At 41.7% G+C, this 15,867-nt stretch overlaps 2 protein-coding genes across 2 annotated transcripts in view; both read left to right on the forward strand.

Moving 5' to 3' along the window:
• Positions 1-15,867, forward strand: part of LOC135708141 (BOS complex subunit NOMO1) — a 546,399-nt gene that overhangs the window by 317,285 nt on the left and 213,247 nt on the right. The window lies entirely within an intron of this gene.
• Positions 6,932-9,029, forward strand: LOC135708196 (probable lysine-specific demethylase 4A). The gene is made up of 4 exons (XM_065230203.1): positions 6,932-7,086; positions 7,334-8,289; positions 8,349-8,414; positions 8,480-9,029. Exons 1-4 carry the CDS (start codon positions 6,973-6,975, stop codon positions 8,652-8,654), a joined length of 1,311 nt encoding a protein of 436 aa, XP_065086275.1. The 5' UTR covers positions 6,932-6,972; the 3' UTR covers positions 8,655-9,029.

Genomic DNA, 15,867 nt, shown 5'->3' on the forward strand with positions numbered 1-15,867 from the left:
AGTCTCCTCCGATGACTACCGGTCGTCGTCCGACCAGCTCTTCGGTAAGTCCATCAAGCATCTCGTGGAACTTCTCCATCGTCCATCTGGGGGGTGCGTAACAACTACACATGAAGATTCCGTTGATTTTGGCGATGACGAAGCCTTCGTATGAGCTCGCAACCACTTCTTGAATGGGGTATCTGCCCATAACTTGTATAGCTGCCATCCCAGCTCTATCCGCAACCCAGTTACCGTTATCGGGAGGGGCTCGATACGGTTCCGCAATGATTGCAACGTCGCACTTTGTTTCTGTTGTCGACTGCCACAACAGTTGCTGAGCAATGTCGCAATGATTGAGGTTTATTTGGGTTACCTCCATTACTGTTGGCCTGCCATCGCCTTTTTGTATGCTAGGCATTTGAAGCCTCCCGTCGTATGATCGTTACCGTCCTCTTTTTTGCAGAGCATACACCTCGGATGCTTCGTGCAGCCTCTTGCAATATGGCCTTTCTCTCCGCATTTCCTGCACAGATCAGATCTGTCAGGGCCATTGCAGTTCCTCGCCTGGTGACCGAATCCCATGCACTTGAAGCATCGCTCCAATTGCTTGGTAACCCGAGGAGTGGCTTTCAGCGAGCACAATGACCAGCCAACCTTGACCTTGCCCGTCTCCAACAGCTTATTCGCTGCAGCTGTCGAAAGCCGTATAACCGCCGTTTGCATGCCGCCGTACGCCTTCCTCATGCGGATTGACATCGGGACATCTCCCAGATCGCAGTGCACTCTCAACGCACTTCTTAGCTCCTCTTCTGTGGTGATCTCGTCCAGGTCCCTGCACTCGACCACTGTCTCCTGGGATAGAGCTCTTACGCTCGCCCCTTCGCCAAGAGACTTTTCAACGAGCTCCTTGTAGGCTGAGCTCTTGATAGCAGGATTCTTCTTCAGCTCAAAGAGGATCTCGCCTTTCTAGGTTCGCCTGGTTTTCACCACGTTCTCTCCTAGTTGCTTCAACTCCGGATCCTCTCGTACCTTCCGGAGGAGTGCTGCATACGACGTTTTGTCCTTAGCTTCGACGATCAGAGCATCGCCCTTACTTCGCTCCCGACGAGTCCTGGGTATCTCCTTCTTCTGTTCAGCTTTCTTCTTCACGTCTTTTTCCTTCCGTTTTTTCCACTTCTCCTTTGGCTTCTCGACGGTACGCCAGCCTTCCTCCTTGTTGTCTTCTTTGTCGTTCTTGACTTTTTTCAACTCCTCTTCCTCTCCTGGAGTTTCCCTTTTGCTCTTCTCCGAGCGTGGATTTCGAGGTCCCTTTGGCGTCTCCTGTATTTCAGCTGCTGCTTTCTCCTTGGCCTCGATCAGTGCCCTTTCGGCAGTTACGGACCTCGTCCTCAGCGCATCCTGTTCACGTTCGGCAGCAATAATGGCGGATTTGATGCCCGTCACCATTTCCTTTATTGCCTTGTGGACGTTGCTCTTATCCTTGATGAAGTCATGGAGTTCATTGATCCTCCTCCTGACCTCCATCAATTTGGTCTTCCCAAGCTGCAATCCTTCTTGGGGTGTGCTACTGCTGGATTTCGGTGTGAACACCTGGCTTAGCATAAGACCTAGCTCTCCTTGGTGTCCTTGCTGCTCACCTTGGGGCTTACTGCTGCTGTTGGAACTCGCTGTTGCCTCCAGGTTCAACACTGGTGATCTCTGCAATATCCCGCTCCTTGCGAACACGTTCGCTCCTCCGTTTTCAATTTCTTGGCGTCTTTTTTTGGGTTTTCTCATTTTCTTCTTTTTTGTTTTTCTCTCCGTTTTTCTCCATTCTGTTGGGTCCCCCCTCCGGGCCGCTATCTCCACTTGTTGTATGTAGTCGCCTATCGTGATCCCATGGTTATCTATGCAAGCAGGGAGGCCATGCTAGGGTTGACACGGTCCTTCATGGGGGCCGTGTTCAGAGCCAGATCGGCGTAAGTCAGGAATGTTACATCTGAGTCTACTACTCACCAATCACCAATTGGTGACGAGTTTTGAACGTATCCGGAGGCCTGCCAAGGTTTTACCGGGACGGGGGCAGCCGCACTATTAGCCCACTCGCCATTTCAAGAAGGTGTCACCCTTCTTTACTTAGGGAGCAGAATAGCACGACTGTCAGCCCTGTAGCGTGGTATCCAATCCATTGTACCGTGTCGTGTCCATAGTTCCATGCCGTATCCAGTATGCCGTAATAAGGATCTTACTGGCGTCGATCCTAATGTGCCGGTTGGCACTCCTGCGGGTTGACGAAGCAGTTCCTCGATCGCCGTGTTATGGTTACCGCGCCAGTGTTCGCGTCGCACCCCCTCACTTTGCTATTGTCAGAAGGACAACATTGCCCAGGCTACACCACGGGGAGGTGTGAGGTAGGAACTTGTGAGGACCAGAGATAGGAAAAACGCTCTTCCCAGGTTGTCAATTCACCATTTGTAGTGTGTGTGTGTGTGTGTGTGTGTGTGTGTGTGTGTGTGTGTGTGTGTGTGTGTGTGTGTGTGTGTGTGTGTGTGTGTGTGTGTGTGTGTGTGTGTGTGTGTGTGTGTGTGTGTGTGTGTGTGTGTGTGTGTGTGTGTGTGTGTGTGTGTGTGTGTGTGTGTGTGTGAGTGTGTGTGTGTGTGTGTGTGTGTGTGTGTGTGTGTGAGTGTGTGTGTGGGTGTGTGTGTGTGTGTGTGTGTGTGTGTGTGTGTGTGTGTGTGTGTGTGTGTGTGTGTGTGTGTGTGTGTGTGTGTGTGTGTGTGTGTGTGTGTGTGTGTGTGTGTGTGTGTGTGTGTGTGTGTATGCGTGTGTGTGTGTGTGTGTGTGTGTGTGTGTGTGTGTGTGTGTGTGTGTGTGCGTGTGTGTGTGTATGTGTGGGTGTGTGTGTGTGTGTGTGTGTGTGTGTATGTGTGTGTGTGTGTGTGTGTGTGTGTGTGTGTGTGTGCGTGTGTGTGTTTGTGTGTATTCAATCTAACCCCCCACTGGCCGCCAGTGTTATTATGGAAGAACTCTCTCTACAATGTCGCATTTATGGACATTGTAGACAGATTTAGTCCGGGAGTTAGAAGGTGATAGCTCTATTGCAGATCCAGCAACCCATTTCAGAATGTCTGGAGAGTCACGCCCATTCCGAGGTTACTTTCACTTACAATAAGCCCCGCATGTATGCATGTCCGTTATCAAATGGATATTGGTATAACATACACGCTTCCAGGTTTGAAACTATATATATTTTCAAACCTGGCATGTATTTAGTTTATTTTTGATATATATTTTTTTTAATAATTGGAAAGCTCTCATCATATTCTGCTCTTCCGCCGTCGTTGATTACTTCTTTTGGAATCCCTTGGACTTTTTCTCTAACGCTTCGTATTTCATTCCGTGCTTCACCGGCAATTTCCTTCCGTAGATCGTCCTTGGTTGGTTCTTAAATGATTCCGCATTTTTTGGTGGGCTTAATTGAATTGAATTGAATTAATCATATTGTCGAGCAGTTTTGGGACGACCTTCTACCAGCGATTTCACGGAAATGAAACAATCAATTTCAGATTTTTCAAGCATTTTACATATAAGACCCTATTTTCTCGAGGTTGTAGAAGAAAACATATTAAAATATTGTTCCACGTTAAAGTTCGAGTGGTAGGAAACGTCATTTTAAACTGCTCGAATGATGTGATCCATTGCCATGGTGATCTGGGACGAGGCTCACGTCCAAAGTCGCTGTTCCACCAAGCGCTCCGTGTGCGAAAAAAAGAATGAAAGAAATACGAAAGGGATCAGTTTCAAGAAGTGACAGTTTCATCAGATTCCCCAACTAACCATAGTCAAGCAAAGTAAGAATATACAAGCTATATTGCGACTATATGGTTACTTGGGTACTCATTTGGCCGTCAGAATGGTTCATCGGTTGCGAAGTGAATATTATCCTAACGTTACCTCCATCACAGACAAACAGACATAACACATTGAATATTGCTCAATGTAAAACATCGTCGCTAAAACATTACCGCCATCTGTTGAGTACAGTGTGGTGGGTAGTATGCTGAACAGATGGCGGTAGTGTGTAAACGTCAAACGCAAGGGAATTGACTATGCGCGCCACAGGTGGCGGTACTACCAACTAAGTTACTATTAAATTGACCGTTAAATGCTTGTTCGATGAACAACTTGCGACTGTTATGTCTGTTTGTCTGTGCCTCCATGTTATATCACAGACAAGCAGGCACAACACATTGAACATTTATCATTGTAAACCCTACTGCCATCTGTCGTATATACTTTGATAGGCAATACACTCAACAGATGGTTGTAGTGTGTAAACGTCAAACGCTAGGGAATTGATTATGTGCACCACAGGTTGCGGTACTACCAACTAATAAACATTTAAATTGACCGTTAAAAACGATTTCGATGAAGGTTTTAAGAATGTTATGTCTGCTTGTTTGTGATCATACCTTCACTATCGCAACTTCGGGTAATCTGCGAAAGTATTTGCATTTTCCTCAGGCACTTTTGATCTAACTGCAATTACTCTCTCATACTCGAAATGTGCCACGACCAAATTGGCACAACGACGCCCTATACGCTCTCTGATCGAAGCGCAGGGGCCCAACTAACCAGCACATTCAGGTGGTCCAAAATATGTTTCGAACCTGGTTCAAATTATGCTTTCACAAGTGGCTTGAAGCAAAGGGTGTCCACAGTTAAATTGCATCACTTTCAAAAAGCTGAAACATTTTACTCTTTGGGTTAATTTTAATGAAATTTTGGGTGAGATGGCCTCAGCGTGTGTTGTTTACACTGCGTGAGTATCATTGTACACGGTAAGAAAAAAGTACCCAACGGAAAGTTCACTTTATCTTACTTTTGACTAGTTTGTCTCCTTTTCTCCTTCTAATGTTGTCAAAAACAGAGGAACAAAACCACCCAACAGGGGTAGTAAAGTGTGGGAACCCAACGTTGCGTATAATCATGTTTACCTACTTTTGGGTACAACTAACTTACTTTTGGGTAGAAAGCTAGTGGAAAATTCCATACGAATTGCACACAAGTAAATGAAAACTACTTTGACCCGCTTTACCTACTTTTGGGTTCCTGCACTATAAAGATTGCTAATACCCCGTTCACATTACAGTCTATATCACGTAATATAGGCTGTCTTGCAATGAGCACTCATACATCTAGTTTTCACTGGAAATCCTATGTATGAGTGCTCATTGCAAGACAGCCTATATTACGAGATATAGGCTGTAATGTGAACGGGATATAAAGTGTGATTGTGTCAGTGATTTGTTCTCATCGGGAAAATTTTTCACTATGAAGTTTTTTTTTTTCCAATGAAAACATTTTGCGTATACATATACGTAACGTAGTGTGCATACGATAAACGTCAGCAAGCTCTATACCCAACAAACAAATTTAGCTGCAGTTTAGCTTATAGAGCCAAAATTTGCCTTATGCAGCGTTTTTTTGCCTGTATAAGCTAAGCTGCAGCTAAAATTGTTTGTTGGGTAGTGCCGAGATGAGTGAAAAAAACATACTTTTGGGTACTTTTTTCTAACCGTGTAAACTTTCTAGTAGTTTTAAAAAGGAAGTCGAAAGAACAGCGCGGGCGCGAGAAAATTTTGCATCTGGTACAACAATAAAGGTAACTCTAAGACTAGACGTACAAACGAAGTGACAGACGACTAACTGGCGAAGAAATCAATTAAAATAATGTGGTTCGCTGTAATAGAATTTTCTTAGAAGCTTGTGCCATCAGCCACCAGATGGGCTATTATTTTTGTTTTGATTTGAACTTAGTTGATTTTGTGTGCAATATGATCTTTGACAGTGTGCAAAGAGTGTATCATTTTGTCATTTTTTATGCACTTCAGTTTAGCGTAGAGTGAAAGAGATAGAACCAAAACATTCTAGTACATTGAGTGTTGCCATGTGATACAATCCAGTAGTACTGGCACAAACGAAGTGACAGACGGAGTGGCTCGAAAACTTTGGTGACTAACCTGCTATTTAAATTTTTCAGTGTATTACATGGCAACACCACTACTACTGGATTGTACCACATGGCAACACTACTACTGGATTGTACTAGCATTTTCACCAAATGTGTCAGAATGTTTTGGTTCTATCTCTTTCACTCTACTCGAAACTGCAATGCATAAAAAAATGACAAAATGATACGCACTCTTTGCACACTGTCAAAGAATCATTGTACACAAAATCAACTTTGTTCAAATCAAAACAAAAAAACTAACCCATCTGGTGGATGATGGCACAAGCTTCCAAGAAAATTCTATTACAGTGAACCACATTATTTAAATGGATTTCTTCGCCAGTAAGTCGTCTGTCACTTCGTTTGTGGTACTGGTGCTGCCATGTGGTACACTGAAAAATTGCAATAGCAGGTGCGTCACCAAAGTTTTCGAGCCGCTCCGTCTGTCACTTCGTTTGTGCTAGAAGGTCCCCAAGAAACGTGCTCAACTTTTTAGCTCAGCTCTGGTACTCTCTTCGGTCACAAGCTAATCCATGCATCCCTCGAAACATAGGAAAATCCACGAACCACTCATTTTATCTGTCAAACATTCATAGAGAATCAAAACAAGCATAGTGTAGTACTAGAATTTAGACTAGAATGGGGTACGTTAATCGATTTGCTTGGGAACAATAGGCTAGTCAAGTAGTGAGCCAATTTAAAATCGTTAGTGTCCACCGGTACTTAATACTTTAGCACTTTTATTTTTCTTTTAAGGTCGGCATAAGTTAAGTCTTCTTGAAAATTTACTCGAGAATCGATCTAAAACACAAAAGTGCCCAATACTCAAGATCATGAGAGAAAGAGAGCGTTGGAAGAGCAGAGAGAACTCCTAACGTCAAATCGAATCCAAAACAAAAGTCCCACCCCATCATCCCGTGCTCCCGTGTATTTACGATTGGCAGTGAAATTAATAATATTTGCAGTTTTTCAGTGAAAAAAAAAAACAGTGCCCTGCGATGGCCATCCCCAGGATCATGGTCTTCCGACCGACCTGGGAAGAGTTCCAGGACTTTCCCGGCTACATCGACTACATGGAATCGAAGGGAGCGCACAAGGCTGGTCTTGTGAAGGTTTGTTGTTTTGCAAATCTTATAGCGAATTCGTTTATTATTCAGTTCCAACCTGGATCGGGTATCAAGATTGGGTCTGCTTGTTTTCTGACAAACGTCAGTTTGCTCGTTTGTTTTTAAAACCCAGCTCAGGTTGAGGTTCGCACTGACAAAAAGTTCGGTTTCGCACTGGGTTGGAACTGGTTCCAACCCCGATAATAAACGAATTCGCTATTAGAAATTTTCATGACCCGAATTCGGATTCCAGGTAATTCCTCCCCCTGAGTGGATCCCCCGCAAGCAGGGCTATGATCTGAAAAACATCAACGTCACCATCAGGACTCCGATATCGCAGGTCGTTTCCGGCATGCAGGGCCTATACCAGCAGCTCAACATCCAGAAGCGCTCGATGAATGTCCAAGAGTTTTACGATAAAACCCGTCAGGAACGGCACGCCACACCGAAGCACTTTGACTACGAAGATTTGGAGAAAAAATTCTGGAAAAATGTGACCTATGTGGCACCGATCTACGGAGCGGATGTGCCCGGGAGTATTACTGACTCGGATGTTAAGGTGTGGAACATCAACTGCCTGGGGACGATCCTGGACTATGTCAATACGGATTATAACATATCGATAGCGGGAGTCAATACGGCGTACTTGTACTTTGGAATGTGGAAGACCACGTTCGCTTGGCACACCGAAGATATGGATTTGTATTCGATCAACTATCTGCACTTTGGGGCACCGAAAACGTGGTATGCAATTCCGCCGGAACATGGAAAAAAGCTTGAAAAGTTAGCGGAACGATACTTCCCTGCAAATTATCAGGAATGCAAAGCATTCCTGAGACATAAAATGACCCTAATCAGTACGCAGGTCCTGAAGCAGAATGGCATTCCGTTCAACAAAATAACACAGGAACCAGGGGAAATCATGATCACGTTCCCGTACGGGTACCACGCAGGATTTAATCACGGCTTTAACTGTGCTGAATCGACAAACTTTGCCACGGAACGGTGGATCGAGTACGGAAAGCGAGCATCGGTTTGCAACTGCCGGCCAGATATGGTGAAAATTTCGATGGAAACCTTTGTCCGAAGATTCCAGCCGGAACAGTACGATGGGTGGCTGCGAGGGGAAGACTACGGGTACCATCCGGAAGATCCGACCAATTATTGCGCCGCACCCAAACCGAGGGTGTTGCCGAAGAATCTAAAAAAGTGAGTCCTTTCCTTAATTATTGTTGAAGTGAAGTTGAATTCATTTTTATTTGTTACAGAATGCAAGAACAACTTCAGATGCATGCTCAAAAGCGAGGTTGCGCTCCTATAAAAGTAGACAAAAAGTAAGCTGCTTTACCAAATTTGAAAGGAAACTTTTTCAAGCCTGATCCCCGTTAAATGTTTTCAGAAAAATCTGCAAAAAAGCGGAAAAGTCAAAAGAGAAAGAGAAATTGAAATCCATCTGGAGCCAACTGGAGGGCAGGGAAAGTGGTATGGCCACCAATCTGCTCCTGGACGGTCCGGTCAAGAACACCAACAGAATTCGTTTTCAAACGAAGACGATCCACCTGTTGGACGATTGATCTTCGTCGTCGCTGTCCCAGGGTGGGATCCCACCACCGCGACAGCAGCAATAGAGTGCAATTCGTTTTACCTACAGATTTTTATTTGATAGGTAAAGCTCACTACTTAGCCTTGATGGCAAGTGGTTTCGCACATAATGCTAGTAGATGTATCCGGTTTGTTTGCATTGGTTTTAAGGACATTTTGCGATCTAAATGCCATTGTACGATGTATGGTAGATCTCATTTTTGTTTTGTATTTTAGAGTGAACTCTATGGTAGGTTCTAATACCTGTTTATTGTGAATTGCCGAGTGGATTTTAATGCGTTTGTGTAAGAAAATAACTGATAGGCTATAGTAATATATTATTAGATAATATTTTTCCCCTTCCAGAAGTGCAAGTTGAACTTTATATTGATCCGAATTTCCGTTGGTGTAGCTTCTGAAGTGTACCTACATTACCTAATCAGTTGCAAATAATTCAGCTGATAGGAGTTAAAACAACAATAAGAAAGGAAATGAAGGAAATATCTTATAAAGGACAAGATTCTGATGAGCAATAATTCCACAGCCCACAAAACCAAGGTTGTGATACATTTGCAATATAGACGCAGCGGATGTGGGACAGTTGACTATATTTCGCTACAAATGTTGAACATTTTTTCAACAATGTTTTATTATACTTAATGCCCAAGCTAAGTATTGAAACTTTCGAGAAGTGGTATGTTAAAAATCAAAGATTGAAATTTTGGCCAAGCTTATCATATTTTTTTTATGCCCTGGACCGGGAATTTTTTTTAAGTCGAGATCTCACTTTTTCCAAAAAAAACATGACCTACACAAGAAAACATATTTTAAACGCAATGTCATACTTTGACTGTACAATTTGGGCCGGCTAGGTTCTTTACCGGTAGTGAGGTACATTGTAATTGTATATTAGTAATATGCATTTAAAATGAAACTTAAATAGAACATTTATTTCCAGAACAACATGTGAAAAGGGCATACAAGCTTTTTGTAAACAAACCTTTGTAGGCCCTTTTCTCACCAACCGAGGGTCGCCCACGCAAACCAGCAATATCATCGGGAAGGGGAAAGTGTCCCCTACCCGGTGATGTTAAAGGTTTGCGTTGGTGTCATATGGGTGGCGAGAAAAGGGCATAAGAAGGTTTGTTTACAAAAAGCTTGTATGCCCTTTTCACATGTTGTTCTGGATTTGTGCATTCACACAGAGAAAATTCTACAATAATAGTGGTGGGCGTTGGCTGAATTAGGATTTTTGTTTTTCTTATGTAATCCTAAATTGGTTCTAGAGTATTTTTAATACTCTACACGGCCAACCAGAACAACTCTTTTATTATGTTGTAGAATTTTTACATAAATTGGTGCTAGACCGGTACGGCATGCCAGGTCCTTGAAATGGGATCAGCCGGTTTCAGTTGTTGAAAACGGATTTCATCGAGCATCGTTCCTAATCTTGTTTGACACCTCACTAGGTAAGCCGCCTGCAATTTGATCGATCCCCTTTGTTCGCTGCGCACATCTTCGTCTTGTTCCAGTCGGGTCGCTTCCAAGAACCATTTTCATTGGTCGTTATTCGACATTGTTGGCAATGATCAAAATTGCTTAACTTACAAACCTGCTGCAATGCTATTTAATGATTCAATTCTTTTCTACAGTGATTCAACAATTTCCGAGCTAAATCCAATCTTTTCAAAATTGGTTTAACCTTTTTAGAAGTGAGACCAAATCAGAAACGATTCAGGAAATTCCTAGTTGAGGTTACACTTTTCAAAGCAGATTCAAAACGGAGTCTGAACTTTTTTTAAGTGATTTCAAACTTTCGAATAAGTCATCAACATTTTTCTAACTGAGTCTTAACTTTTCCGTTATATTATTCAATCCTTTTTAATGTTGACGTGTTTCCGGTCTGATCTACGAGGTGTGCTGAAGGTGTTCTTGGAAAATGAGATCCGTGATGCTGCCACCTACACTGAACACGCCAAGCGTAAGCGGCCATGGATGTGTCGTCTACGCTTTGAAGCGACAGACGCACTCTGTACGGTTTCGGAGGTTAAATCATCGCCAACTTTGGCAACAAAACGACCCTTCTCAGCGAGGGGAGCGAATTTAGATTCTCAACAAATCGTACACTAGCGAATCATTCTTCGGAAAATCTTCTTTCATTTCTCGCATTTACTTGCATCGCGCATCATCTTTTTGCAGGAAATCTTCAGAATCGTCATCAATTTTCTTTCTATCTACCCAGCGTGCGCGCAGCTATCCACAGCAAAACAAAAAAGTAGAAGGGTCTGTGCCTAGGGGCACGAACGGAAGCTTGACGTAGGACCGCTAGTGGACGCAACAAATGTGAACATTTAGTTCTTTTAATTGATCAATCATCAATTATCTTAACTCTTTCCGTTTTTTATTTGCAAGCGTATCAAATTTGTAGTATTTATTTCAAAGAGAAAGTTGATGAAGAGAATCCAAGGGACTGTCAACTTGAGTATTTTTGATTCATCTACGCGACTTTAAAAGGTGTATTTTGAATTTTTTGTTATTTATGATTTTTTAAGTTTTGTGCATTTTGGAATTAAAGTGTATTCAATTTACCCCTCACAGGATTTCCTTCCAAATTATATGAATGGGGCGGGGCGGAAAGTATCGTTTGTGCAGAATATGTAAAAAAGGAGGGACCTCGAGAGATTGAACTCGTGAGAGCTAACTTTCTCACAAATTTGTTTTTATTGGCTTTCTGGGGACTGAATATACACCCAAAGCTAATTATTCCCACTTCTCTCAAATGCTATATGGATTTTTAACACTTCCTACTAGCGTGTTCTGGAAAATGGTCGGACGATGATTAATCTCACCAATACATTCGGGCCTACAAATCCACACCTTCTATAGAGACGAGGTTGAGCCTTGATAGCTAACTGCTTGCGGGAACTGATGATCTTGACATATGTCCAAATAATACTCTTAACAAATTTATAGAGGTCCTGAAAAGGACCGTTTTGTAGTGATGGTTGAGCGAGCAATGCTGAGCTGAGCACGACGAGCTACTGATTCCGATCCTAGCCTAGCGGTGGGACTTCTTCCTCCTTCTCTATGGTTGCTCATATGAGCTCTGCAGCTCGCTGCTAGCAGGCAGCCTTTCGTTATTGTTGTTGAAAGTACTCCTGCTGCTGCTGCTGCTGCTGCTACTACCACAAACGAAGTGACAGACGACTTTCTCCGAAGAAATTAATTAAAATAATGTGGTTCTCTGTAATAGAATTTTAGTCCACCTTCCGCCCCTCACCGCCAGGTTCGCTAGTATTTTTGCTTTGAATTAATTCAAGTTGGTTTTGTGTGCAATGATCTGGCAACCCGCGTTCTCGCTCACGTTGACGAGGTGCTGTTTTCTCACTCATCGAAGGAAGTTTTGATTAGAGTGAGAAAGTAAGGAACAGTCAGCGCGGGAACCGTGTACGTTACAATAGGTGCGGCAGAAGGAATGTAGACAACTCTTTCGTTCTCACGGTGTTCTTACGCATGATCCAACGTTACGTCACACTAGATTATGCATAAGAACGTCGTAAGAGATGAACTAGCCTATGGCTAAAAATCTCTCTAATAAAGAAAAAAAAAAAAGAAAAAAATAAGAACGTCGTGATAATGAAAGAGCTGAATTGTTTCCTTCTGCCTCACCAATCACATTGAGATGTTACTTTTTTGATTCCGAGAAAAGTTGACCTGAGTACCCACTTTGGGAAGCAATGTTTTAATTTCATTCATAATGTAGAGGGATGATGGTTTCGCTGAAACAGTGAGCAAAAAAATAGACGTTTGCTGGTATGGAAAACCGTGGCATACATAGTGGTCCCATTCTACTAGCGGTTGCAGAATATTTCGCTGCTGTGACGATCCAACAAGGAACGTTGATTACGTATTCCGGCCATGCTTTTGGACATTGCTGTACGGACCATTTATTGGTATCATGCTGCCCGGCATTCTTTGTTGCTAAGCAAACATGTTGCTGTTATCCTTCCAGCGACCCTGGTGTGTCCCGATTGCTCGGAATGATTAAGCTCTGCAATACTTTTCAATATCTAACAAGTGGTGTATAAACCAGTTTTGTAGTACATATAGAATTTCTGGAATGTTTGCGTTGTCCTATTTTTCCGTAAATATTCCTTCTTTCGACAACATTTGTGGGCTTCGTGGTCCAGTAATTAGCTGCGTCACCCGTCGCTCACCAGAGTGTCCATTCAAATCCCGTTTTAAATTCCCGCTATTTTCCCGGTTATTAAAAAAAAAGTCTGCCCTAAACAAAAAAAAAAAACAGGCGTTCAAAATTAACCCTTTAAAGATAATGATCACAGGCGTGCGCAGCCCTCTTCATTTGGGGGGGCCCGCCTACCAAATGGGGCGCTTCATAGCTTTGAGGGCGCCAATAATTTAGAAGAGTTAATGTTTATTTACTTACATTTTCCTTGAGCTTTCCAGATTTTCACGATTTTCTTTGAAAAATTTCGAGGTTTAACGAAAACTTTTAAAAACTGTTGTTTGTTAGACACATATCTTATTAAAAATTTAGTTTATAAAGTAAATAATTTAACACTGAGACGAAGATATCTGCAAAATAATTCATGCACTGAATTATGTTTTGAACTTCACGTCCAAGTACAAGCTAAGCTTTTAAGCTTATTTTAAGAATTTCATAAATAATCCTTTCGAATATTATTATTTTCATTTTGAATCATAAAAATATTACATATTTCAGAAATTTTAAAATGTCTCTATGTACGGAGAATTTTTTTTTCCTTGGATTTTTTTTACGTCGATCTAGTTTTCCGTGCTGAGCACCAATGCTACCGACGCCGTCAGTGAGGCAGCTCCCACACCTGGGCCCTTTCCTTATCGACCCATCACCTCATGAACCGGGGACCAACGGCTTTACTTCCCTTCCGAAGGAAGGCGTGATCAGAGATGTTATGCCTCAGAACATCCCGACGGTGCCGACTGGGATTGAACCCAGGCCTGCTGGGGTGAGAGGTAATCACGCTTACCACCGGCGCCGCTGTACGGAGATATTAAAACATAATACATCTTTCTACACCTAAGCTCGCAAGGAATGTGTAATGGGCAAGTGAGCTCGCGCACTAGGAGGGCGGTTGCATTGATTGCAAAATATTACTAAAATTTTGGATGCATAATAAAACCACTGATTTTTTAAAATTGCCCTATTTTAAAATTACAATTATGTTTCAGACTTGCAAACGCCTTCTAAACAAGCAAGCAAACGCACAAGAAGGGCGGTTGCATTCCTCGCAAAATAATTACTAAAATTTTGGATACATAATAAATCAGCTGAATTGTTAAAGTTGCCTTATTTTAAAATAACAATTATATTTCAGACTAACACACGTCTTCTAGACAAGCGAGATCCCGCACAAGAAGAGCGGTTACATTCCTCGAAAAATAATTACTAAAATTTTGGATGCATAATAAATCAGCTGAATTGTTAAAGTTGCCTTATTTTAAAATTACAATTATAAACTTGCCCCTTCATCGCCAGAAGGGATATAAATTTTCCAACACTAATTTTCATTGAAGGTTTCCCTTTCCCTATTCACCAGCTAGGAGCTAAATTTGTACTATAAATTTTCAATAAAGCTTGCACAATTCTCCATTTACAAAAACGGTTCAAATTTTCCTCCAATATTTTCAATACAGCTTGCCCTTCCACCAACACTTAGTTATTTTCACCAATTTTCTGCAATTAAGCTTGCCCCCTCCATCACCAGAAGGGTGTAAATTTTCCACCAGTAATTTTCATTGAAGGTTCCCCTCCTCCTATACACTAGCTCGGAGCTAAATTTGTACTATAAATTTTCAATAAAGCTTGCACAAGTCTCCATTAACAAGAACGGTGCAAATTTTCCTCCAATATTTTCAATACAGCTTGGCCTTCCACCAACACTTAGTAATTTACACCAATTTTCTGCAATTAAGCTTGACCCTCCATCACCAGAAGGGTGTAAATTTTCCACCACTTATTTTCATTGAAGGTTTCCCTCCTCCTATACACCAGCTTGGAGCTAAATTTGTACTATAAATTTTCAATAAAGCTTGCACAATTCTTAATTTATAAAAACGGTGCAAATTTTCCTCCAATATTTTCAATACAGCTTGCCCTTCCACCAACACTTAGTTATTTTTCATCAATTTTCTGCAATTAAGCTTGCCCCTCCATCACCAGAAGGGTGTAAATTTTCCACCACTAATTTTCATTGAAGGTTCCATTTTCCATTTACCACCAGACATTTTCAATATAGCTAGCTTCTCCTATTATCAAAATGTTTCAGGTTTTCCACCAAATATTTGCATTAAAGCTTGCCCCTATTTTCAGGTGTTTCACCATAAATTTTCAGTAAAGCTCTTCCTTCCAATCATCAAAACGGTGCAAATTTTACATCAGAAATTATTATAACAGTTTGTTTCTCTATTGAACAGAAGAATGCAGATTTTCCACAAGAAATTTTCAATGTAGCTTAATTTTTAATAAAGCTTGTGTCTTCATTTACCAGACCAGTGCAAGATTTCCACCAGAAAATTTCTATTCATTTCATTTATCAATGCGATGCAAATTTTGCACCAGAAATTTTCTATGAAGCTTGCTCCTTCATTCACCACAATGGTGCACATAAAATTTTCAGTGAAGTTTGTTTCACCATGCACCTTTGTGGTGCATTTTTCAGACTTTACTCTTATGCAGAATGGTGCAAATTTTCCACTATAAATTTTCAATGAAGCTTGCATTCATCAGAACGATGCAAATTATGCACCAGAAAAATGAATAAACCTTGCATCTACATTCACCACAGCGTTGCGAACTTTCCACCAGAAATTTTCAGTTAAATGTGCACCTCCGTGATTCAATTTTTCCACTAGAGCTATTCATTTTGAATAGTCTTTCCAAGCACCACCTTGATTATATTTTTACACCAGAAATTTTCAATAAAAAGCTTTTTCTTCGATGTACCAAGCGGTGAATTTTTCAATCTTAAATTTATCCTCTTCTTTTAAACCTCCATTTAAAAAAAATTGCACCAGAAATGTTTTGTATGCACCACTGTGGTGCAATTTTCTGACCAACAAATTTCATTGAAGTTTGTCCCTTCATGCACCTTTGTGGTGCAATTTTCAGGCACAATTTCAAAGGAATTGACGCAATGAAAGGTT

Source organism: Ochlerotatus camptorhynchus, unplaced genomic scaffold (genome assembly GCF_037179485.1).
Source record: "Ochlerotatus camptorhynchus isolate MF236.1 unplaced genomic scaffold, CSIRO-AGI_Acam_v1.1 ptg000328l, whole genome shotgun sequence".
Taxonomy (NCBI): Eukaryota; Metazoa; Arthropoda; class Insecta; order Diptera; family Culicidae; genus Ochlerotatus; species Ochlerotatus camptorhynchus.